This window comes from Nestor notabilis, unplaced genomic scaffold (assembly GCF_000696875.1).
Source record: "Nestor notabilis isolate BGI_N333 unplaced genomic scaffold, ASM69687v1 scaffold9583, whole genome shotgun sequence".
Taxonomy (NCBI): domain Eukaryota; kingdom Metazoa; phylum Chordata; class Aves; order Psittaciformes; family Psittacidae; genus Nestor; species Nestor notabilis.
In genome coordinates, this window is record NW_009921525.1 from 1,393 (window position 1) to 25,132 (window position 23,740).

General features: G+C 39.4%; 1 protein-coding gene across 1 annotated transcript in view; it reads left to right on the forward strand.

Moving 5' to 3' along the window:
• Window positions 1-1,607: 1,607 nt before the first annotated feature.
• Window positions 1,608-23,740, forward strand: part of TPH2 (tryptophan hydroxylase 2) — a gene marked incomplete at its 5' end in the record, with an annotated part of 47,565 nt that continues 25,432 nt past the window's right edge. The window contains 7 exons of the mRNA XM_010011203.1: window positions 1,608-1,760; window positions 3,541-3,724; window positions 3,830-3,930; window positions 6,209-6,276; window positions 11,456-11,652; window positions 13,257-13,392; window positions 18,884-19,010. Of these exons, the coding sequence (XP_010009505.1) occupies window positions 1,608-1,760; window positions 3,541-3,724; window positions 3,830-3,930; window positions 6,209-6,276; window positions 11,456-11,652; window positions 13,257-13,392; window positions 18,884-19,010 (966 nt within the window). The remainder of the gene's footprint in view (window positions 1,761-3,540; window positions 3,725-3,829; window positions 3,931-6,208; window positions 6,277-11,455; window positions 11,653-13,256; window positions 13,393-18,883; window positions 19,011-23,740) is intronic.

The following is a 23,740-nucleotide window of genomic DNA, read 5'->3' on the forward strand; positions in this document are numbered from 1 at the left end:
ATATTACTGAAGTTAGAATAAAAACGACCTTCCCTTAAACCATCCCTGAGCAAACCTCCTACTGAGCAGAATCCTATAAACATGTAGGATTCATATATAATTTTGTTTTTCCACATTGTTTCTATGAAATTTAATAAATGATGAGAAAAGACCACAGAGACTTTTTAGCATGTCCAGTAACTAGTTTAAGAGTGGCTGGTTTAACTTGTGCCATTTAAAGACTTGACATGAACCACGTGGATACATTAAGATGGCTCTAATTAAAATACCTGGTCGCTGCCAGCGATACTCATTTTTAAGAAAACCATTTTATATAATTCATTTTGACAAGGAATCAGGCTGAAGCTCACTAATTTTTCCTGAGTCACAAAGCACTTGATAAAATCTTGGGAAATCTAGAAGCACAGGGAGACCCTCTGCTAAAGTCCATTGGCATGGGTTCACAGACATTACACAAGTAGATAACCTACCTCTAAGGAGGAATTAAGAATAGAGATTTAACTTGGCTTTCATCAAATGTTATGAGACCTGTTTAAACTTCATTTTTGGATTATTTTCTGAAAGCTACTTTACAATTTACTAAAGGATAATTTAATCCACATGGAATAGTTGTGTATGATTCTTAACTTCTATCTTCATGTGTTTTTAGTGACTATATTATGGATGATAAAAAAGCAGTTAGCATCTCACTGGAGATCTGATTTCTCCAGGAGACACAAGCTGGGTATTGGAAAACTCAGTCTGTTTTTTTAAATCATGGTTGATATTATAACAGTTGTCTATGAAGACTGTACTGTTGACATCTCAACAAGATTTAAGTTGGCAAAATTACATTTTTTGGAAAATGCTGACTGAAATTTGGCTTAAAGCAGTCTTTGACCTCCAAATTGTGAGAAGAATGTAGGAGTGGCCAAGAATGGTGTCATTTTCTGTATGTTTTTGAGTTCCTCGGCCAGCTTATCTTCTCTGGGAGGTACAGTTTCTTACAGTGAGAACAACCAGCCATTGGAATAATCTCCTCAGGGAAGTGGTGGGTTCCCACCACTGGACACTTCTAAAGATTCACCTGGAGAGGGTGCTGAGACATCTTGTCAGGACTATGCTTTTACCAAGAAACGTTGGACCAAATGATTCTTGAGGTCCCATCCAACCCGATGATTCTGTGATACAGCCTGTGCTTGTGCTTCTGTCTTTGTTTGTATAATCAACAAAGGTGAATAGCATCACCGACATTTTGCAATGTGTTTTTGCAGCAATATTCAGGTTAGAATAGCATCACTGCAGGCTTTGCAGTAATTTTGACCATCTCTATTTGCTTCGTATTTATTATTAATGATAGCATTGCCCTAATAATACAATAATTGTATCCCAAGCATCCATACACTTTTCCTTAAGCTTTTTTTTTTCATGGGCTTGTCTCTTACACTATCAGGTCGAACACCTGCCTTTGACCTGTGGTTCTGATTTCAAGTAAATTACCTTTTAAATTAAGTCCGGATGAGTTCCATTCAGCTATTTTCTAGTAAAAAATTCACTTTAAGTAAAAAGACTTAAATTTGGGAAATGTCTTTACATCTGAGATGATGTTTTTCTTTATGCATTTGTAGCTAAACAGATCAAGTTCTGGGAAGAATGAGGAAAAGAAGGGGAATAAGGGAAATGGAAAAGGTGAATCTGTTTCTGAAGGTGGAAAGACGGCTGTGGTGTTTTCCTTGAAGAATGAAGTTGGTGGATTGGTGAAAGCTCTCCGACTCTTCCAGGTAAAGCTTAAAAATCATTATGCTGACTGGACTGAGGAAGGCTGCTGAGTCAGATTGTTTGTTGGTATAAATCTAATGGACCGTGGCGGAAGGAATAGAGTACAGTTACACTCTGCAGAATTGAATAAAAGTAACTTAAAATTTAATGGACCATTCAACAAAGCATTTTGGGCTCGTGAAGGGTTTTCTGGAGTATAGTTTAGGAGTGATACTGATGTCTGCGCCATTCGCTTTGGATTTCTGGTGTGTGATTCTCAACAGTGTAAATTAGATTTGAAGTTGTGCAGGCCACAATGAAAGGAGGCACTTTCAGAAAGCAGTTCAGAATCTAAATTACATACAATCAGGTGGTGGTGGCAGCCTTGCTGCAAGACAATGGTTGGTCATGAAGTTAAATGCACCTTTAAGCGCTTGCAGGGTCAGGGATTTATATGTCTAACTAGAATGTAAATGGTGAAGTATTGGTTCTGTCCTGGGTTCAGCTACAGCAGTCATTTTTTCTCCTTCTTAGTAGCTGGTGCAGTGCTGTGGTTTTGACTTTCAGCCTGGGAACAACGCTGATAACACCGATGTTTTTAGTTGTTGCTAAGTAATGTTTACTCCGACCAAGGACTTTCTCAGTCTCATGCTCTGCCAGGGAGGAGGGGAAGCCGGGAGGAAGCAGAGACAGGACACCTGACCCAAACTGGCCAAAGGGGTATTCCATACCACAGCACGTCATGCCCAGTATAGAAACTGGGGGGAGTCACCCGGAAGGCCCAGATCGCTGCTTGGGTCGGGCTGGGTATCGGTCGGTGGGTGGTGAGTGGTTGTATCCTCTCCCCTTGTTATTTCCCTTATCATTATTATTGGTAGCAGTAGTGGTTTGTATTATACCTTAGTTACTGGAGAGCTGTTATCTCAACCCGTGGGAGTTACATTCCTCCAATTCTCCTCCCCATCCCTCCGGGAGCGGGGGGAGGAAGAATGCGATGGGGGGGGGAGTGAGCAAGCGGCTGCGTGGTTCCAAGTTGCCAGCTGGGCTTGAACCACGACAGTTCCGGTATGGATCCCCATGCAATCGGTGTTTTTTGGTCAGACTGCTGGTACTGCACGTAGTCTGCTTGACTTACTAGTGATTGAAGAGGGCTTGGAGGTGTGTCTGAGGAGAGTTGAAGCAAAGCAGTGTGATAAAGGTATTAGGTTGTTCAGTCTGTGCAGTGCAGTGAAGAGAAAGTAATCACACTCAAATCTAGTTAAATTAACATTATTATTATGTACATTGCCTAATAAAATTGCATTAGAATTTTGTATTTATAGCAAATGTAAATATAAAATTTAAAATTTAAGTTAAAATGCTCCATCCCTGGCAGTGTTCAAGGCCAGGTTGGACAGGGCCTTGGGCAACATGATGTAGTATGACATGCCCCTGCCTACGGCAGGGGGGTTGGAACTAGATGGTCTTTAAGGCCCTTCCAACCCTAACCATTCTATGGTTCTATGAAAATTGCCTTTTTTAAAAAAAATATAATGTTATACCTTCTTCTGCAAGAGATCTTTTTGATAGGTGAAATTAAATCATTAGTTGCCTTTCTTCATTAAGTATAATAGTTTTATTTTTTACTTTCAGTCTATAGATTTTTTTTTTTATCGGTATTTATTAAGTGTCTCACTAATTGCATAAATACAATGTAAGTACTTTCAGTGCAAACACCTTTTAATGACTAGGGAAAACTTTCCTGAGGAATATGCCTTCTAGCTGGTATGTCTGCATTTCATCTGTTATTTCATCTTTCCACAGGAGAAACATATAAGTATGGTTCATATTGAATCACGAAAATCGAAGAGAAGGAACTCGGAGGTGGAAATTTTTGTGGACTGCGACTGCAGTAAGAAAGAATTTAATGAATTAATCCAGTTGCTCAAGTTTCAAACGAATATTGTATCTCTCAATCCACCAGAAAACATCTGGACTGATGAAGAAGGCAAGTCTGCTTTTGTATCACTTGATTTAGACAGTGACAAACATTTTGCATAGTCTGCATAGTCTTACACACCAGTACATTCAACTCATATTCTGTCTTCTACAGATCTTGACTGTGTCCCCTGGTTCCCGAGGAAGATATCTGAATTAGACAAATGCTCACAAAGAGTTTTGATGTATGGATCTGAGCTGGATGCAGATCACCCCGTAAGTGTAATGTAAAGCTGTCTTTTGGATAATCTGTTCAGGTTATTTGCCAATCAAATAAATAAGCCTGTTGACTGCTGATTCTGAGTGCTCTTTTGAGCGTATGGTTTTCAGAAGGTGAGACTTTAGTTCTCTTCAGTAGTTTCAGTGAATTAATTTTTCTGTAGTAGGACACTCAAAAAGGAGACCCTCTAGAAAACTTGCTCAGTGTTTAACAACTATGTGCCCTTTTGTACTGCTTTCATTTATTTGTTTTTTTTTTTTTAATTAACTAGTTGATAGAAAGGTTTAAAACTTTGAAGAGTTTAGATCAATATGACCTTTGGTTCTGCCAGAAGTAGCTCTTAGGTAAGAATTGATATTGACGTAGGTGTCAGAGAAGAAAGAATTATGAAGAGGTACTTCCTTGGGCATTCAGGAGGTAATTACAAAATGAAATAGAACAACGTGTTCCTGTTTCTGCATGAATGTAGCAGATGGGAAGGTGTCTCGCATTGTTTTTTGACTTTGGTGACAGGAGACAAACCTGCATTTCACACAAGCTGTATCTGCAGCCAAATGCTCAATGCAAAAGGCAGAAAAATAGATTTGTTATTGTTTTATTTCATATAGCTGATGTTGGTAAATGCTTAACCTCTGAGTCTTTAGGTGGCAGATGACTGCAAGGATTTGTGTTACAGCATTTTCATGTGGTATAGATCCAAGTTGCTACCTTTGGACAACTTGACTTGAAAGATACTGGTCGTAGCTGCTTATATTCAGTCCTAAAATAGGCTGGATTAAAATGGTATTGTAGGAAATTTCCAGTTGAAAGGAGGTAGGTAATGAACTAAGATATCTGACTGTAAGAATGTCTTGTAATAGAATCAGATTAAACTCTAGCTGTAGGTGGTTATCTCCTTTGCTTTTTACCACAAGCATTTTTGCTGGTATTGTCCAAGATGGTGAAAAATGGCCCTTTCTGCAGTTTATGACTGCAGAAAGATCAGTTTGGTGTAGAGGACTTTGTGGTGATGTATCTGTATACTGTGGTACTACAGTGCTTGGGTTGACTCCTCCCTGGTGTCTGCCTTGGCTGAGGAGGGGCAGGTACTCCTGGTGGCCCTGGGCTTGGCACTTTACGTAAGTGTAGGAATGTCCCTTGGGCTACTGCCTTCTGTCCTGTCTGCTCCGCAGCTCCTACAGTGGCTGTGCCATGATGGGAGCTCAAGCACAGGTCCTCATACCTGTGCACACAAGCAAAAGGACATCATCACATTGTGCCCTGGCAGCCCTACTTCCTTGTCTCTGATGTCACCTGCCCACCCATCAGCCATGATAAGCGTCATCATCTTATTTGGTTCCCAGCCATCTCTACCATGTGTGAGCCCATCCCACACTGTGGGCCTGCAGCGGGGAGCACATTCCTGGGTCCTGGTTTCTGCCATGTACTTCTTGATGACAAACTAGGATTTACCTCACATTTTCTGAGAATGGAAAAGCCTGTTGATTACCATCAACCATTAACAGTAATCTGGTTCAAACAGAGGCTGTAGTGGCAGCTCATTCCAGCCTTGAGTCAATGACTGTGACAGGCCATTTGATACTGTTTTATGTTCTGAGCTGGTGCCTTCATTAAACACTTGAGTGCCCTGCTGAAAATCTGTCTTCAGTTTTACAGACAATGAAAAAAGACATTTGCATTATATGAATATATATTTTACACTTGGGGGAACTCCTATAAACATAATTTACGCACCATTTGTTAGCCTATGTGGCATGCAAGCTATTAGAGATGGGGGGAAGAAAACCCTGTAAAATCTGTGATGGGTCTTTCAAAGGCCACTTCTGGTGTCTGTCCTGTTCCTTAGCAGTGGCACATACGTGCCAAGGGACCAAAGAGAATTACCCTGTTACAGAACCAGTACAACACGACTTCAGCAGCGGAGCCCTGACCCACTCTATATTGGCTAACGGTTTCAGTCTGTTTCACTACATGTGACATACTTTTACATCCCTTGTGCCATCTTCTATAACTTTTCAGATCTTGAGTGGTGAGTAACTCAATGCTTATGTCAGAAGGTATTAAGCAGACAAGGAGGGCCTTGAAAAACTCCTGTGGGACTTTGGTGGGGAGAAAAGTGAAGAAGTCCTTATCTTCTCCTGTAGTCCAGTAGATAGTGTTAATCAAAATACAATATAATTTGGTACTAAATAAACACTTTACTGATTTATTTTATAATTCTTACAGCCAATTTTCTGTCCTTGTTATAAACTACTCTATTCTTCCTTGCTTAAGGGATTTAAAGACAATGTCTATCGACAGAGAAGAAAATACTTCGTGGATGTTGCCATGAGCTATAAATAGTAAGTACTGGCATAATCCTTTCCCATGCTGCTGACTGTTTAGGATTCATGCTCTACTTAATTCTGTAGGATGAAGTTTAACAATAGACAAAGTCATCCTTAAAACTTAGACTAGTTTAGTATAGGCTATAAATGGCAAACCTGATGCTTGACATCCCGTCATGTTTTTGGCACAGATACAGGCAAGTAAAGCATTTGAAAGGTAAGCACTATCTGTTCAGCATTTTATTCATAGCTGCTAAAATTTAAGAAACTCGTTTATAAATACTTGCATGTCTTAATGACAGACTGATGCACTGCTGAGTTGCACATATCTATCATCCCTTTGTAGTTGGACAAGTTCACTGTACACGAAATTAGTGTTTTCTTTTCATGTGCTTACTATACTGAATAATGCCAAATGGTATTTATCTATTTTGCTAACACAGCTCTACATTTCTCAGAATTCAGTCAGTGGATTTCTCTGTAGTTAGTGGAGCTGGTGTTGTTACCATCCCTGGAAGTTAGGAAACTTTCTGTGCTGCCTACAAACACCTACTGTGTTGCAATTTTCTTGTGACAGATGTATTCAACTAATTCTAATCATATTCTAGGTTTCATTTGCAACAGGCCTAAGCTCTCATTCTCAAGGGAAAGAACATACTAGTTTCATGTTCTTTTCCATTTTCTACACTTCTTCGGGTTTTAATTTTTCTCCTTTGAGATTTCTACCTATTTAAAGAATATAAAACATTTTTTTTTTTTTTTTTTTTTTTCCAGGCATGTTCTGGCAGGAAGCAAAAAAAAGAATGAAGGTTTTTCAGTTCTGTTTTTTTGTTTTTAATATAAGGCTATTATATGGGCTGCAGAAAGCTGGGGGGACAGGACGATTGACTCTGCTTTGTGACATGTAGTCCTGATTTAATTTCTCCTTTATTTTTGTCCCATTCCTATTGTTAAGCTATTACCAATCTAACAAATGTTAGAGTGCTAGTTTTGGCTCCCCTTTTTTTCCATTCATGGTGGCACTTGTTTAGCTGGAGGTTCATCATATTCATCCAGCACACTGAGTTGCTGCATGCTAGGAGCAGGGTGCTGGTTGGTAGAGAAGCTTCCTAGGCTGACCAGATAAGTCCTAAGTTTAGCCAGCTTTCAGATGTAAATTGAGACAGTTTTTTGCCTGTTTGTTTACAGAAGATTGATTTATTATTATTTTTTCTTTTTTCCTAGTCTAATGCTTGTGGTAGATTTAGCGCTTCTTGCCTAGCATTTACTGCAATATGAAATGGCAAGCAGGTACCTGTGGGTGAGGGCAGACTGTGTGTGTCCCTAGAGCTCTTTCAGTAAGTTGGACAGTTCTCCATTCACCCATGATGGTAACAGCAGTGCCAAGCACTTCACAGCTGCTAAGATGCTGGAAATATTTTTCTTTCTTCTCCGTCTCAGCTGCCTAGGTGCTGGTAAGATCATGCAGCTGGCTTACTATGCAGTGGTTGGTCTTCTGCTTCGAAGGGGTTTTTTTTTGACCCTGAAACCAGGAGAAATATCTTTTCACAAAAATTGCATGGACTAATCCAGAAAAACAGACAAAAGAAAGGAAAAATCTTTCGCTTCTTTAAGTATTGAAGGCTCAAGAACCATTTCTGCAAGCACATTACAAAAATCAAACAACCCAAACCAGATATTCTTTGAGGGTCAGATCTTGTACTTCAGCAAAACTGCTCAGAAGTATTCCTTCATCCTACTGATCTTTTCAAATCTTTAGAAGATTTCAAACTCTCCAATTATTACAAGCAGAGGGAAACCAAAATGCTTCAAATATTTTTAGCCAGAGACTACAGAATGACTGCGAGGCTGGTGCTTAAAGCAGGCAAAATCTCATTCATACTCCACAGGTCTCACACTGTGGTTGTCTTAACCCTAGGCATGTGCCATGTCTACTGGGCTGTACTGTCTGTCTCTGGGTATGCATGTAGAGGCAGCCCAGGAAGACATTTATCCTCAGCATCCTGCAGCTCAGCCTAAGCCACACTGAGGGAAAGGCAAATCAGCTCAGGGAGGACTCCATGCTGCTACAGCTAAGCTGTTTCTGCTACCCATGCTAGGGAGCTCAGATTTTATATAGGTGTCTTGACACTACACTATAGCAGTCTCATTACTAATGACTATTTACTTCCTTATACAAAAAGAACAGCCCTGTTGTAAGGACTGCTTCCCTTAGGGATAAATGCAGAGCATTGTCTTGACCCTCTTAGTGTCTTCCAGGTAAGTGACCTCCCTAATCACTTGCTGAGGCTTGATTAATTTCTACTTTTCATTTGCCAGTGTTAAAAAACCAAAAACGAAACACTTGTTTCCTTAAAAAAATAATGTCTTTGGCTGAAAAGAACTGGCTGCAAGGAATTGGCTCTGTAAAGAAACTATTGAGTTGAAAATCCCAGATCAGCATTTCCTTTGTGAATTGCTACAGTGCTATATTGGTAGATGCTCTTCTTTGCTTGAACGTAAAAGAGACCTCTGTAGTGGAGAGAGAGAAACACCAAGAAGAGAACTTGGAGGAGCAGGTGTTTGCTGGTGCTGAGTGATAAAGGGAAAGACATGTTAATAGAGCAGAGCAGTAAAGATCAGCTGTATGAAATAAATGGACCAAAAAAAAATAATTTCCTCTCTCCTTCACTTAGCTTCTATCCTAAAGATAGTGAAAATGTGTTGATCTTGCTAATTAATCCTTTGAGAGTGATCAGGGATTGAAAAAGTGTTGAGAAAATTAAATCTGGAGGAAAAATACGATGTTTAAGAGGGAATTCATAATATGAGTTGATAGCTCATGACCGTGGCAAAATGGAAAGACCCTATTTTAATAAGGGGAAATAAAAATTCAGAATGGGTTAGCTTGTAGAGTCATCTTACTCAGCCACAAGAAAACTGGCTATGCAGGCTGGCCATTTATGTGTTTTACTGAAATGTTTGAGTGCAAGGTGGGTCTTGCTTGCTGAAATAAGAGGGAGAGAAAAATGAGCTTTGCAGAGCTGAATGAGAAAGGTATGAGTCCTCCCTCAAGCCTGGCTGACTTGATCCTCTTGAAAAAGAAAGCAATACCATGATCAGCTGGAAATAAGATCAGCTCTCCTAGGCATAAATCCTATTAAGGAATTAATGTTCAGTGAACCTTACTTCAGTACTAGTGAATTAATTGAAACAATAACTAAGTTATAAACCTTTTAGTGAGCAGTGACCAGGTTTCAGATCCTTGATTGTGTTATACCTCTCTAGTGACAGGCTAAATAGAAACCTGAGTTTTTCCCCTGGTGCACACACTTCTCTTTGCTAGGCCAGTGGTGACCCGTACTGGCAGTATCCATAATACAGGTCAGGTTTGAGGAAAAGGGACAAGGCTACTGCACAGTATTCTGGCAACCTCAGGTGAATGGAATAGTAACTTACTTGTATATGTCATGTATGGTACAATTTAGAATAGCTGTGTTATGCTTTCTGTGAGCTGGCAGGCAGCTTAAGGCTGATAAAGAGTAAAGGTGAAGACAGATACTAGACCTGAAGGACTCACTCCTGCTGCAGAATGGGCACAGACCCAGTACAGCTTCACTGAATGTGTTGCAATTCTTGTCATGTCTGCAAAAGAGTGGCTGAAGGGGAACTAGCGGATGTATTGTATGTTCAATGAGTCTTTAACAAGAATGAGTACCTCATACAAAGTAGCCTTGGACTGACAGATAACTGCCATGGATCAAAATCCTTTGATACAGTGAAAGGCAAGGGGATTAAATGGGAAACTTTCAATAAAGATGAGAGAACAATCACAATGAATGTAAGGCAGATGATCCTCTCGTGCATGTAGGGACTGCGTAGCAGCAATCACTAGGTGACATGAGGGCTCATTCCTTGTTACCTTGTATGATGGAGATAGGGTTGTGAACTGGGCAGCAGCCAAGATGGAAAGCTAACCCCCAGCAAAAGCCCAGCACTGCAGTTCTGCGACAGTAGGACTCCCCATGCCCAGCACACCCAATCAGCTGCTGTCCATGGTACTGGAGAAGCTGTAGCACTGGGCTGGGAGCACCCATGTTGTCATCCCTGTGCAGGGGAGCGGGGTATAGGGACTGATGGGGTGGAGAAGGATCCTGTGAATCCCTTTGCTAGTCTGTAGTTCGTTATAGTGCAGGAAAAGAGGATACCTGAGGAGAAGGCAGATTGCACACGTTACATACTACAGGCTGTGAACTTAAATTCAGAGAAAGATTATAAAGCTTATTCTGGGAGGAACTGTGAGATGATGGCCCATGATCATGGCATGAGAAATTCCTTACAGCTAAATACAAGGCAGTGCAAATTGGAAGGGCCCCTTCATACCCTTCACACTATCAGTCAGTTTTGAATTAGCTATAACCACTCAAGGCAAATCTTGGACATCAGAGAGAGGTTTACAGGTACTCTGGAAGGCTTTTCTACACATCTATGAAAGGGGGAGGAGGCACAGAAATGGTGCAGAAGGAAAAAAAAATAAAGGAGAGAGATATTTAGAGAGAGATATTTAGTTTCACCTGGGCTAGGCTGTTGGCTCTGGGGTGAGCTTCCTCATGGTGTAGTCCTGCATGAATTTGGGGTTCCAAACGTACCTGCACATTTAAGCAACCATCTAAACAATAAATATATATATTTTAACTGGATCCACACATTTCTAAACATCCATGTAATTGCCTGATCTTCACTCTGTAAAATGCTAGGTAATGATGCTGTGTGAATATTAGGTATTTTAAAGAATGCATATAGCGTGCAGTCTGCTGATGTTGTTACTAAATCTACAAATTAGACTGAACAAGGATCTTTGGCTAACCACTTGCAAAGGCATCAGTAACAATAAACAGAGAAATATTACTCTGGTATATGAACATGGCATATAAGAAATCCATCTTTCTGCTATGATATATACAAAGATTAATAGTTTCATTGCTTGGTAAGAAATACGATTCTTAAGAAATGAATGTAATATGTACAATGTAACATCAATAAGTAATTCTAAGAAAAAACCATCTAGCTGCAATTTTAAAATAGTTTTTAATAGTTTTAGTAGTTTTTGTCTTCCTTTATGTAAATAATATTTTTTACGGAAATTTTACCATCCTCAGGCTGTCTAGAATCTGGTTGTATTCAAATGTATTCTGTATTATTTAATTTTTTACAGTGGTCAACCCATTCCCAGAGTGGAGTACACAGCTGAAGAAATTAAAACATGGGGAGTGGTATTTAGGGAACTCAGTAAACTCTATCCCACCCATGCTTGTCGTGAATATTTGAAAAACTTTCCTCTGCTGACCAAGTACTGTGGATACAGAGAGGATAATGTGCCTCAGCTGGAAGATGTTTCTATTTTTCTTAAAGGTAAGATCCATATTTGGTTTGTCAATAGGTAGAGTTCCATAAAACCATTCTTTTTTGTTAGATAGATACAAAGCAAATGGAGTGAAAAGACTCCCAGCATTGTCAGCGGACTTTGGTTTAGCCTGAAGTATGATTCTGGCTTTGACATTCTCCATGGCAGAAAGTTTGTTGAGTCAAAACAGTTGTGTGTATTTGCAAGAATGAATGTGAGAGGAATTAAAAAGCTGAAGATGTATCACTGAATTTAAGGAAGAGAGCAGGTTTGGTGCATTGTTGTACAGCCTGATGAATATAAGGCTTTTCTGAGTGCTCCACACCTCATGAAGCTAGTCATTGTATTTGTATATTGGAAAAAAAAAATGATTGTGACTGTATAGATGGTCTGGTACCTCTCTCTAATATTTTTTTAAGAGATCAGTATATTGCATATTTAATTTTGAAAATACCCTTATTTTTCATCTGTAATGGAAACGTACCCCATATGGAAGAAGTGGCAGACATGAACGTGCTATTTTTAACACTAGAGGAAAAGCCACTAAAGAGTTCACTTAAGATTTTCGTTTCTCCTGAAGGATCTTTCAGATACACATACTTGTTCCTTAATCCACTTGCTCAGGACCTCAGGAACTAAAGTGTTGTAAAGATGGGTGTTTGGAAAAGAATTTTATGTGTTGTTAAATGTTATGAGAAAAATTAGCAATCCATTTTGCCCCAGATATGTATGGAAAATCTTTAGCTAAGAGAAATACAAAATCTGTAATGAAGATTCATCCATAATTCTTGTTTGTGAACACCTGCATTTGGTAATAACTGACTCATCACTCTTAGAATTTGGCTATGTCCTTCTGGGTGTCTCATATATTGCATTACAGTCTCTAAGGAACGATGCCAAAGCGCACGGGTTCTTTCTCCCTAACTAGAAACTCAAACTGCCACAGTCCTTCAGAAATAGGTTTTCAGACTAAATACAGTAATAGTAGTGTCTGTTAAAGAAAAAATTGGAACATCCTCCTGTAAACACTTGTAAAGAATACAGAATGAATTTGGGAGAGAAACGTGCTTTTCAAAGTCACTGAGTCTGAAATTATTTCCCACTGGGACCAATCTGACAAAGGAACACTTTGTTAAATATTTAAATGAGGATCTCAACTGTGAAATTCAGTTTTTTACTGTCACAAACGGTAATTTATCTATAAAAATGACAGATTTGATTTTATCCTGCTCTGTTCCATTAGTTTTTAGTATATATTGTGGAAGCCATCTTCTGTTTTCAGAACTTCTCTCCCGTTTGGTACCAGACATAAAAATCAGATAGTCTGTGATTTGAGATCATCACTTACAGTACCTTACCATTTTTTCTAGATAAAGGTATTCAAACCAGCTTTGAAATACCTCAAGCTGTTTTCATTAAACATATACTACTAATGCAAGATAGGTCTTACACATAATAGGTGAAAATGATGTGTGGTGATCTTCAGCCAAGATTCTCCATGTCGTGCTTCTGGTACAATAATTAACAACATATCACACTACCTGTCCTCAGAAACTGATATAGTGATATACATATATATATATATAATGTGGTATTTTATTATCTCCTTCAGAAAGGTCTGGCTTCACAGTGAGACCTGTTGCTGGATACTTGTCTCCCCGAGATTTTTTAGCTGGCTTAGCATATAGAGTTTTTCACTGTACCCAGTACATACGACATGGCTCGGATCCCCTCTACACACCGGAACCGTAAGTTGCTACATTTGCTTTAGTTCTGAAAACATATGCTCACTAGATTCTTAAAGGACCCATATGAATTTATCAAGACTAAAAAGAGGAACCTTCCTTCAAATGTAAAAATCTACTTACACCATTGATGACAAAACCCCTTACACTGGCGAGCCAGAATTTAATTCAGAGGCTTCTTTTGGACTTTTTACAAGGCTCTTAAATAACTGGGTTGTTTATATGGTGGGTAAAAAAAAGTCTATCTGGATTATATTTCAGTGAAAAATGGAGTTTTCAACTAAGCATTTTGAGAAAGTGTCTAAAATTTTACTCTCTGGTGGACAGCAAAGGAAAGAATTTTGGGGAAAAAAGCCCTGAATAGCCTGAAAATAATTGCTTTCAGAATTATAATTTGGTCTTCTTGTGTCCCCATTTATTTCTTTGGGGGGGGCGGGGGAGTGTGTCAGACTCCACAGCTGAACTTCATTTATCTCCTATAACACAAAACAAGCAAGTCATGAAGCACTATTCTCTCAGCCAGGGAGGATATTAGCTATAAAGCCTGTTACAGGGGATGTGTTAGAAATAAGTGACTTTCATGGGACAGCATTGCAGCTTTTCCAAACCAGAATGTTGTGAGTTTGGATGAAATATTTTGGCATTTGGTCTCTTGATGAAAAGTGAGGGGAAAAAAGATCAAAATGATTGTAGTTCTTGTCTTGTGTTATATATGGTGTGCTCTGTACAGCAATAACAGAACAATACATGTCAGTTAGATAACATGGAGATAGTTTTACCAAAGGCATACACAGATCTTGTCACCACAGGAATGACATTTACGCAGTGAATCAGTCATCAGGTGGTTAGCTTGAAATTGTAGCTGTTGTTTAGTCAGCTTGGGCTACTTGAGTGTATTTTTTTTTCCCCTAAATTTACACAAAGGAGTCACACATATATATTCAGCTCCAGCCTTGCAAACATTTGGACATATGCCTAATTTTGATTTCATGAATAGACTGACAAAACCATGGAATGATATTTTTGGATATAAAAGGATTAATCGAACCGCGTATTTAGCTGTAACTGAAAATGCTCTAACATTATTCTGGCAGGAGTCACCAGGTGGTGCTGTTATACCCTTATCTACTTTTTTCCTCAGCATGTGGACTGGGCAAAGCATTTGCTGCAGTGCTGTGACGCTGTTTTTGTGTGTGTGTGTTTTTCTTTTGAGAAAGAGGTGGTAATCCCTGAAGGAATTAATTCATTTCTGTAACCTCTGTGATTGTAATTTATAATTTTTAAATATAATTTTAATCTCTTAAATCTGTGGGCAAATTGCTACAGTGTAAAAGAAGGGCTTGCATATATGATGCTGGACCTCTCTGGTCTGTCTGAAAATATCTCTAGATATTTAAAAAAAGAAATCAGGAAGTACAAGATTTCACACCAGCGGTTTCCTCTCCTGTGGGAAGCCAGTGTCTCAGATTGCAGCACCTGCCAATGTTCACTAAAAAAGTGATAACATCTATTAACTTAGTGCAAACTAGAAGATCATTTTAATTTATTGATAGGGGATTTAGGTACATAACTCCAACAGGAACAAAGGAAAGAACATCTTCCAGGAATCAATTAAGTGTGTCTGTGCTTTTGTTGATGCTCTCTGGTTCATTGATTTGTATATTTGAGACCCCTGAAGTTTTCAGGAGGATGTTGCTTACATTCACAATTATGCAGTGTATTACAGCTGATCCTTAGTAGTAATGGCAACTACTTTTTTTGTAACCTTTCTGGTCATGGTGTCTGCAAAGTCACTGTGTAGTAATAATAGTTCAGTTAGAATGAAGATTTTTATTCCTTATTTGGGCTAAACTTAAAAATCCAGGTTATGGTCTTAAGACCTTCAAATTTAAACTGACAGAGAAATGAAGCTGTCATTTTCTAATGATGTTACTCTCAACTTGCACACCTACTTCTTCACATAAATTAAATAGTGTGTACTATCAGGAACTCTGTAGAAAAATTCTGAAAATGCCTTTTTAAATGTGTTTATTTTTTATTTTTATATGTATAGTTAGAGCATATAGTAAGTGTTATCAGAAATACAGAGTGAAATCCTGGCTTTTTTTAAAATCAGTGGCAAAACTAAGTTGACTTGAGTGGGGACAGCTCTTCATCTTCTGCAGTAGCTGCAGTGCCCTGAAATCTGCTGGTTGATATATGGGGCCATAATGAGATTTGCTGCAGGTTCCTGGCTTGGTGAATGTTGCATTTCAATGATATAAACCTGGTAAAAAGACTTTGACTTCAGTGGGCTTTCCATCAGATTTAACACCCAGGCTATAGGGCTAGATACAAATTAGAGAGTCCATTTGGTTTGATCTGTATCACTACTATATGCATTTTAGAACATTCCTTCCTGAGTTTCATTACGTTTCTACTACATTCACAGAGCTATATAGATTTCCTCTGCTCTGCTAACTAATTTACTCCAAGAAAAATCTTTTGCTGTGAAAAGTGCATTACAAAAATCTTATTTTCTCTGAGCAACGTGTGTGAATATATTAAAGGAACTTTTAATTATTTTCTGAATAAAAAAGAAGCAAAAGAATTAAACTTTGGTAGTTAAGTGAAGAATTATATTGTTTAGACTATCTGTAAAGGGCCAGGCTGGCAGGGACGTCTAAGAGACTCCAGTGACAATACTGAATGGTGGTTCATGGTTCTGCCTGGAAGATTTTGTTTTTGTTGGGTTTTTTTTTGTTGTTTTTTCTTTTTTGTTCACATGCTTTTTGTTTCAAGCTCCCCTCTTTATAACTGTGCATTCTAAATACTATTTAGCATAGTTTTAATGGAAGAATCTGCAGGCTAAAGCCACAAGAGAAATATCTTCTGTCTCCTCATCCTCCTCCCCTTGTTAGGAGAGACAAGTTAATGGGACAAGGCTTGTCTGTTGTCATTTTGTTTGCAAGGATGGAAGTGACACAAAGAGCCTGTGTTCTAGTTCAGAACTAGGGATAACACATCTTTGCTTATTTGCTTCTGGGAGTTGTGGCTTTAGCACAGGAAAATAGAGATGTAGACACTAGCGCAGGTACCAATAGTAGTGATGCTGCTGTAGAAGCCTTACCTGAAGCCAGGAACTTGAAGCCAGCCCCACTGTATCTTCTTTGCTCTCACTATTTGAACTACTGATATGAAGTTAGATGTATCTGGGCTGATGCAGTGCAGCATAGGTGAAGTGCTCGGCAATCAGTGTTGATTTCATCAGTGAAGATGAGAATTGGAGTTTGAGCACTGGACTTCCAGAGAATGGGCTTTGTGGCCCATTTATGTGCTGGAAGGTGATGGTTGGAAGAGTTAGGTTCCTCCAGTGAATTGTTTGGTACTGGGAATTCTCTGGGTGTATCTATCGGACAGTAAACTCAATTTTACTGTTGTCCTCTGCATCATTAGCAAGCTAAATCTTGCAGGAGATGACAGAAGAAATTGTTGTGGCTGGAACTGAAGTAATTAAAGAAAGGTTCTTAACCTTTGATGATTATCCATTCAAGTGATGCAAACCATCTCCTGAACAAGGAGACAGATACCATGCAGAGGCAGCCAATTTTTCAAATCTGAGCTCCAGTGAGGAAGGGAGTATTATCTAAGCTATGGGTCTTGTAGCTTAGATAAGTAACTTTGATCGTCTTGCAGAGCATCACCAAAGGGGTGTGGAGATCATAAAAGAAAAGCTTTCTTACCAGCTGCTTTTGAAGAAATCGGGAATTTTCAGGGCTCTGAAAGGACGTGCAATGATGTAGAAACAAGACAGGAAAGATTACTTTCAGGACAAGCTTTACTAGGCAGTAGAAAACAAAAGCAAACAGTTTTCCTTATGTAAGTATGAAGTCTGAAACTGTTCCTGGACAGCTGTACATATCAAACATGTTTTACGGGTGCCGACCAAAAATACTGGTAAGCAGTAAATTTGAGCGCTCAGCCTATATTGCTACAACTGAATCTGTAGTCAGTGTCCATGGACCATGTTTGTTTTATCATACCAAGAGTATTTTTTGTTTTATCAGGCACAAGAGTATCTGTTCACTTCCCTTGCTTCTTTGGGAAATACCTATGCCTAGGAAGGAAGAGAAATGAGATATGTTAATTCCTTTGTACCAGTGAATGAATTATTTGTATACGAAATTGGCTTAAACTTGTCATGCACAACTTCAGAGTGGTGCTTGTCTCACCAAAAGGCCTGAATATAACATGAGCAAATGTTGCTTAGCATCTGTCAGTGAGGCCGTCTGGGCTGAGAAGAGAGACTTGTGTGTATCCCTCCAATACTGAAACTATATTTGATAAGCTTTTGGTGAGGCAACCTAGGAATGCCAAAAATACTAATCTTCATTTGCATGCATTCAGAAACTAACTACTCCTATCTACCTAGACACAGTTGCTGCAGCCTTCTTGGTGAAGAATAATGAGTAAGGAGACTTTAAATTATATGTTGTTTTTCTGTTCATGATTTATCTGAAATGTCAGGTTCTGTGTCTTTTCAAAGAAAAATAGTTTATAAAAGACAAATTGGATGATTTTGGATAGAAGGCAGAAAACTTGATGCTTTCTGCCTGACTTTAAAGCATTTGTTTACAGCTTAAGAAAAAAAGGGGATAAAAATAAAAGAAATGTCTTTGAAGAGACAAAAGCAAAGGAAATGTCAGATCTGATTTTTAAAGTGAACTTTACTACCAGGTCCATTATTTTTTGTGAACAAATGCACCAAAACTTTCAGAATTGTTTGAGAGCTTTTATAGATGATGCATGTGCTCTTTCGTTAGGTTGGTTAGCAGTTTTTTGTTCACTTATATCTGCACTTTGTCATGAGTAATAATGCACTTACAGGTGTGGACAGCAGTTCCTCCTGAAATGGTTTGGCTTCTCTGCTTTTTCTGAAATCTGCTTGGTGAAAAGTGGACCAAATAACAAAAGTACCCAGTAATTGTAGTAGGAACTCAGGACTAAATGAGAAATCAAGTACACAGAAACCACTGTAAATATACCCTGATTTTATAGTGGCAAGTGGCAAAATGGTTGGTTGTGGAATTGTACCCAGAGGCAGAAAGAAGAATGGAGAAGAGGAAGAGGGAATGTGTTGTATTTGAACTTGATTAACATGGAAAGAAATGCTGAAAACTGTACTTGTGAGACATCTGGCTTTCCTTTGGGCAGTTCAGTCTTCATGGTACTAAGCCTTGAAGACAGCAGTGTTAGGCCCTTCCATTCAATCTGGAAATGATGGGGAAATCACCAAACAGGTGGGGTTAAATGACATATAATCCGTTTAATAGAAGCAAATGTGAATGTTCCTACAGAACCATGCACAGGGAAGAACTACTACACTGTAAAGAAAGTATTTCATGGTAAGACATTCAAAGTAGAGGTCATGTAAAATGGCTTATGTTAAATTAATTATGGAATGATTATGGCACTAATTTCTGTAATGACTCTTTTTTAATTTCCATTCCCTTAGGGATACATGCCATGAACTCTTGGGACACGTGCCTCTACTTGCTGATCCCAAGTTTGCTCAGTTTTCACAAGAGATAGGACTTGCTTCACTGGGAGCATCTGATGAAGATGTTCAGAAATTAGCCACTGTGAGTCAAAATCTTTTTATGGCACGCTCTCTCATCTGTCCTCCTCTTTGGTTGATTAAGTGATGTGCATTATTTTATTAGAGCTGACTGCATTTTCAGGTTGCAGATGACTATGATGTGACAGTTACAGAGTTTTAGGTATTTTTCCATTTATATTAATGAGAGCAAAGCTGAATGCACTAGTCTTCAGGTAGTTTTATGTTTTACATGAAATAACCACCAATTTTCAGGGCTGACAGAGATGGATTTTCATGAAATCGTAGAATGATTTAGGGAAGAGACCTTAAAGATCATCTACTTCCAACCCCCGTGCCATTAGCAGGTACACCTATCACTAGACCAGGCTGCTCAAAGCCCCATCCAACCTGGCCTTGAACACTGACAGGGATGGGGCATCCACAGCTTCTCTGCGCATCCTCTTCCAGTGTCTCACCACCATCACAGTAAAGATCTTATTCTGTAGGCCCCCTTTAGGTTGAACTTAGGAGGTTTGCACAGGCCCACCTTTTGAGCCTGTCCAGGTCCCTCTGGATGGCATCCCTCTCATCCAGCATGTTGACTGCACCACACAGCTTGGTGTCGTCATCAGACTTGCTGAAGGTGCACTCAATCCCACTGTCCATGCCACCAACAAAGATTTTAAACAGTGCTGATCCCAATACTGGCCCCTGAGGAACACCACTTGTATCCACTTACACATCGAGCCATTTGTCTACCTAAAGGTGCTGAAAACAATTAAGCAAGGTAATTTTGAAACTAAAACTACATTTTGGTGTGTGCTCTCAGGTGTACGCTGTTAGCTGCTCCACAGGTGACCACTTTGGCTCTTAGCACTATTTCTGTACTCACTGTTCTGTTTTGCAACTGTTAACTGTATTGTAGTGTGTGATGGATTTTGAGATGATATTGCATCCTTGCTATTGCTCCTGTTGGAGAATATATATTTACTAAGCCAAGGTTGTGCAGCAGTAGATCTAGACTGAGGTCAAGTGCCTCAGCTAGTGGCTGTGAGATGGGTTCTGTATTGCATCAAATGAGGCACATGCCAGTAAATAGTGTGAACTGGAAGAGGTGATGTGTTAAAGATGTCAGACATTAGATGGCCTGTGTGTGAAGCACCCTGAGGTTGTACTGAAGGGCCCTGTCAGGTTGCCAGGACTCTCAGTTCCTGCCCACCTGTCAGCCCTGCTGTATTGCCATTTCCAAATAACTCATATGCAGCCCTTGTGTGATGATGTAGGTTAGCGATCCTGGTCTATACCACTAGCTCAGTTCATTTCTTTTAACTTATGTATGCTTCCTTTTGTGGATCCTGTTAAAACTGATGCTGCAAATAATTTAATGAACTCTACTGTATTAAAAAACAACTCCATATTTAAATATTTTTATCTCATGAAAAATTTTGTGAGATCCAGTAGAAGAATTGGTTACGTTGAAACTTACCTAGCATACTACTGCTTTTCTGGACAGGAAGTGCAATGGGGATTTAAAGGGTTGGAAGTAACTTGGACACAATTTGAAGGTTGGTTCAAACTGTAATGGTTTTAATGCACTGGCTTAGCAGTGGCTTAGAGCCCCATCTGCTGAAAAAGGCATTTGTACCCATTTGTTTGATTTTAATCCTGCAGATGTCTAGAAAAGGCTGGTAAATATAAGCACCCATCCTCACTTCTTAGTTGACAGGCTCAGTATCTTGCTCATGGCCAGTTCCTCTCATATGCTTCAGGGTGCATTCCTTGGTTTTCTAATGGATGTTGGCTGAGAAGAAACTGTTGTTCGTATGGAGGAATCATGAAAGTTGTGAGTCTGTTTGCACATTTGCCAGGAGGCAGATTTACCTTGTCACAACCTGCAGCCTCAAGAGAAACTACCTAACTGGCTGTCCCTGGAGGTACTTTGAGGAAAACAGTATGTCCAAGTCTTTTACCCTAGAATAACCTTGGATGACATGGGCCTATTGCAGAAGACAATGTTGAGACTGATCTCTATGGGGAGAGATATTAACATAAAGTGACCTCTGAATAAAATATAAATACTTTTGCTCCTCCCTGTCACAGAAGTTCCCGTTTATGACTGACTCTGTCATCTGAACAATGAGCTGCTTCTGAATCACAAAGGCAGAAAGAAGACAGCTGAATCACTTTCCCTTATCACACTGAGAATTTGATATCTGAGTCAAAGTTGTTTCCTCCTCCCATGCTGGAAATAGCTCTTTCAGGTGGAAGAGACATTTAAAGAATCAAGGTAACCCAGGTGGTGTTATTTTTCATAGCAGCACAACGTGTGGCCGTACTCCCCTGGGGCAGGTGCTTGACAAATACAGAGATGTTACTTGCCCTAAATTTGCAATGTAAACAGTCAACTTGAGAGCAAGTAGAAAGAACACCTCTCGGCAGCGAGGGTGAGGAGGCCAAGAAATCCATTCAGCTGGGCACCAGATGTCACCTGAGCTGCTATTAACTGACTTTTGCAACATTTGGTCCCATTTCCATCCTAGATAAAAACTGGAGACGTAGCAAGCTGAGAAATGCCAGCCAAGAGTCTGAACACAGAAAAGCAGTGCAGGTTCCAGTGAGGCAACTTCAAAGTAAATAGAGAAACAAATGAACAGAGAGAGAACATGCATATTAATAAGTTCGAAGCAATATGCCCTAAGAAAGCTTGCCATTATCATGACCTGTTTCAAAAGATAGTGACATTAACAGCTGAGCCATCACAGGGAGGGCAATGGCTTTTGGAAGAGAGGAAAACACCTCTTAGGAATTTGGACCAGAAAGGGAAGAATTATTACAGGTGATTTTGTAATCTTTTGCTCCATTCTGCTCTCAGAAATTGCCAAATATCGGCCATGATAGATCTGCTCTTTGTGCCACATCAGTCCTGAGCTGCAAAGGAAACGTGCTGGTTTTGTCCCTGCAGAGCTGACATGGTGGATGCAGAGCAAGCTGGAGCCTGGTCCCTGGGCAGACTAGAAGTATTTAGTAAATTGCAATTAATCACATCTGTGCAGCCCTGCTGAAGGCAGGGTTTAAAAAGGAGAGCATGCAGGGGCCCTCATGTTGGCCAGCTAGAGGGAGAAGGATGGCTGCAGGGGAAGAGGACTGAATAGAAAGGATGTGAGCTCCCTTCATCCTCTTGTTTGAGTCTGGTAGTCAAATAGGGGCAAAGAGAAAGAAATTGCTTTTTTTGAGAGGTACCATTTCCTTTACAATGTTTTAGGAGAGTAAGAGAGAGGGAAGGCACAAATAACAAGTGACTAGAGATATGTTACTGAAACAAAACAAAGTATTTACACAACCCACATTTTTGTTTGTAGTATAGTATAATGGGGTTACTAGTTGAAGAAATACAGTATTAGCCATGCATATCTCAGTGCTAATTATCATCATCATCATCTCTAATGTCCTGTGGTACTCTGTGTGACTTTCTAAAAACACTTCTGAGTTGATTTTTCAAGCATGACTGGTCTTTCTACTCTGGCATAGTACAAAAAGAAACAAAGACTGTCTTTTCTGCTTACCTATCAAACCATAAGCTGTACAGAGGACTTGACATGAGGTGTTTCAACTAACTTATGTAATATATCATTTACAACATAGCATTTGCAACACATTTAACAGCATGTAACATAAGGTTTTGTCAGGAAAATTGTACAAAAAAATACATCTTGGTTTACATTTCAGTATTACCTTGTAATTTGTGGACTTGGGAGCCAAAGCAGCTGTCTTTGTAAAGCTGCAATGAAACGACTCCCAGCTCCTGCATCAAGAAATTTCTCCTGCTTTTGCTATCCTTTATGCAGAAAACCATGATAGAGGATTGCTTCTGAATTGGAAGGAATTATGTGTTATAAGGTCTTGTAAATGCATTTCAATCCTGTTATGAATCTAAATGTTTTACCTTGCCCAGATGATGACTGAGGCCAATGATTTATTTCTAAAGCTGACTTTAATTTATCTGTGTAAGTATCACAAGCAAAATATTTTAAAGATATATGCTGGGATAAAAACAATGTTTAGAACTGCCTCCCTGGGAGAAGTCAGTGGTAGTTCCTGTGAGCTTACTTGCCTGTCTTCCCTCAGGATCTATGTTACCTGGTCTTGTTGATTTCATTCTAGTTCTTCTCCCATGCTGAACAACTGGCACATAATTCAGGACAATTACACATTCTGTTTGCTGAGAGGATAACCAGAGTGGAAGAAATAGGAGCATTGCAGATAAAGATTGAGTTGCATTTAGTAACTTTGGGTAGATGCAGCATTCGTGGTCTCACTAGACAGAGCAGACTGTTGCAGTCTCTCATCTTCACAAACAACAGATCAGATTTCCCAGAGGGGCTATTTGATAGTGCTAGGCCATAAGTACAGCTTGTGAACTGGATTGCTGTCTCCCTCCATGAATGAACAAATGAAGCCGAGAAGAAAACTATGAAAATATTTGAGATTTTGAACATTCCCACTGTGCCTCTGAAAAATCAAGACTGCTTGCATGTTTCTTGTTTATAGTTGCAAAATGAGAGACAGTGAACTAACCACTGTTATAAGTCTGTGAGCAGCTCCCCTGCTGAAGCTGTTCTGCCATATGAAAATAATTACATATAGGCCAACTGAAACCTGGTATTATAGCCCAAAAGCTATGGCAGTCACTGAGCATATTGAAGTTTAACATTCAAATCTGCTCGGTCTTTTTACTGTATCCCAATTGCATGCCAAGATTGTGTGATGAATGCC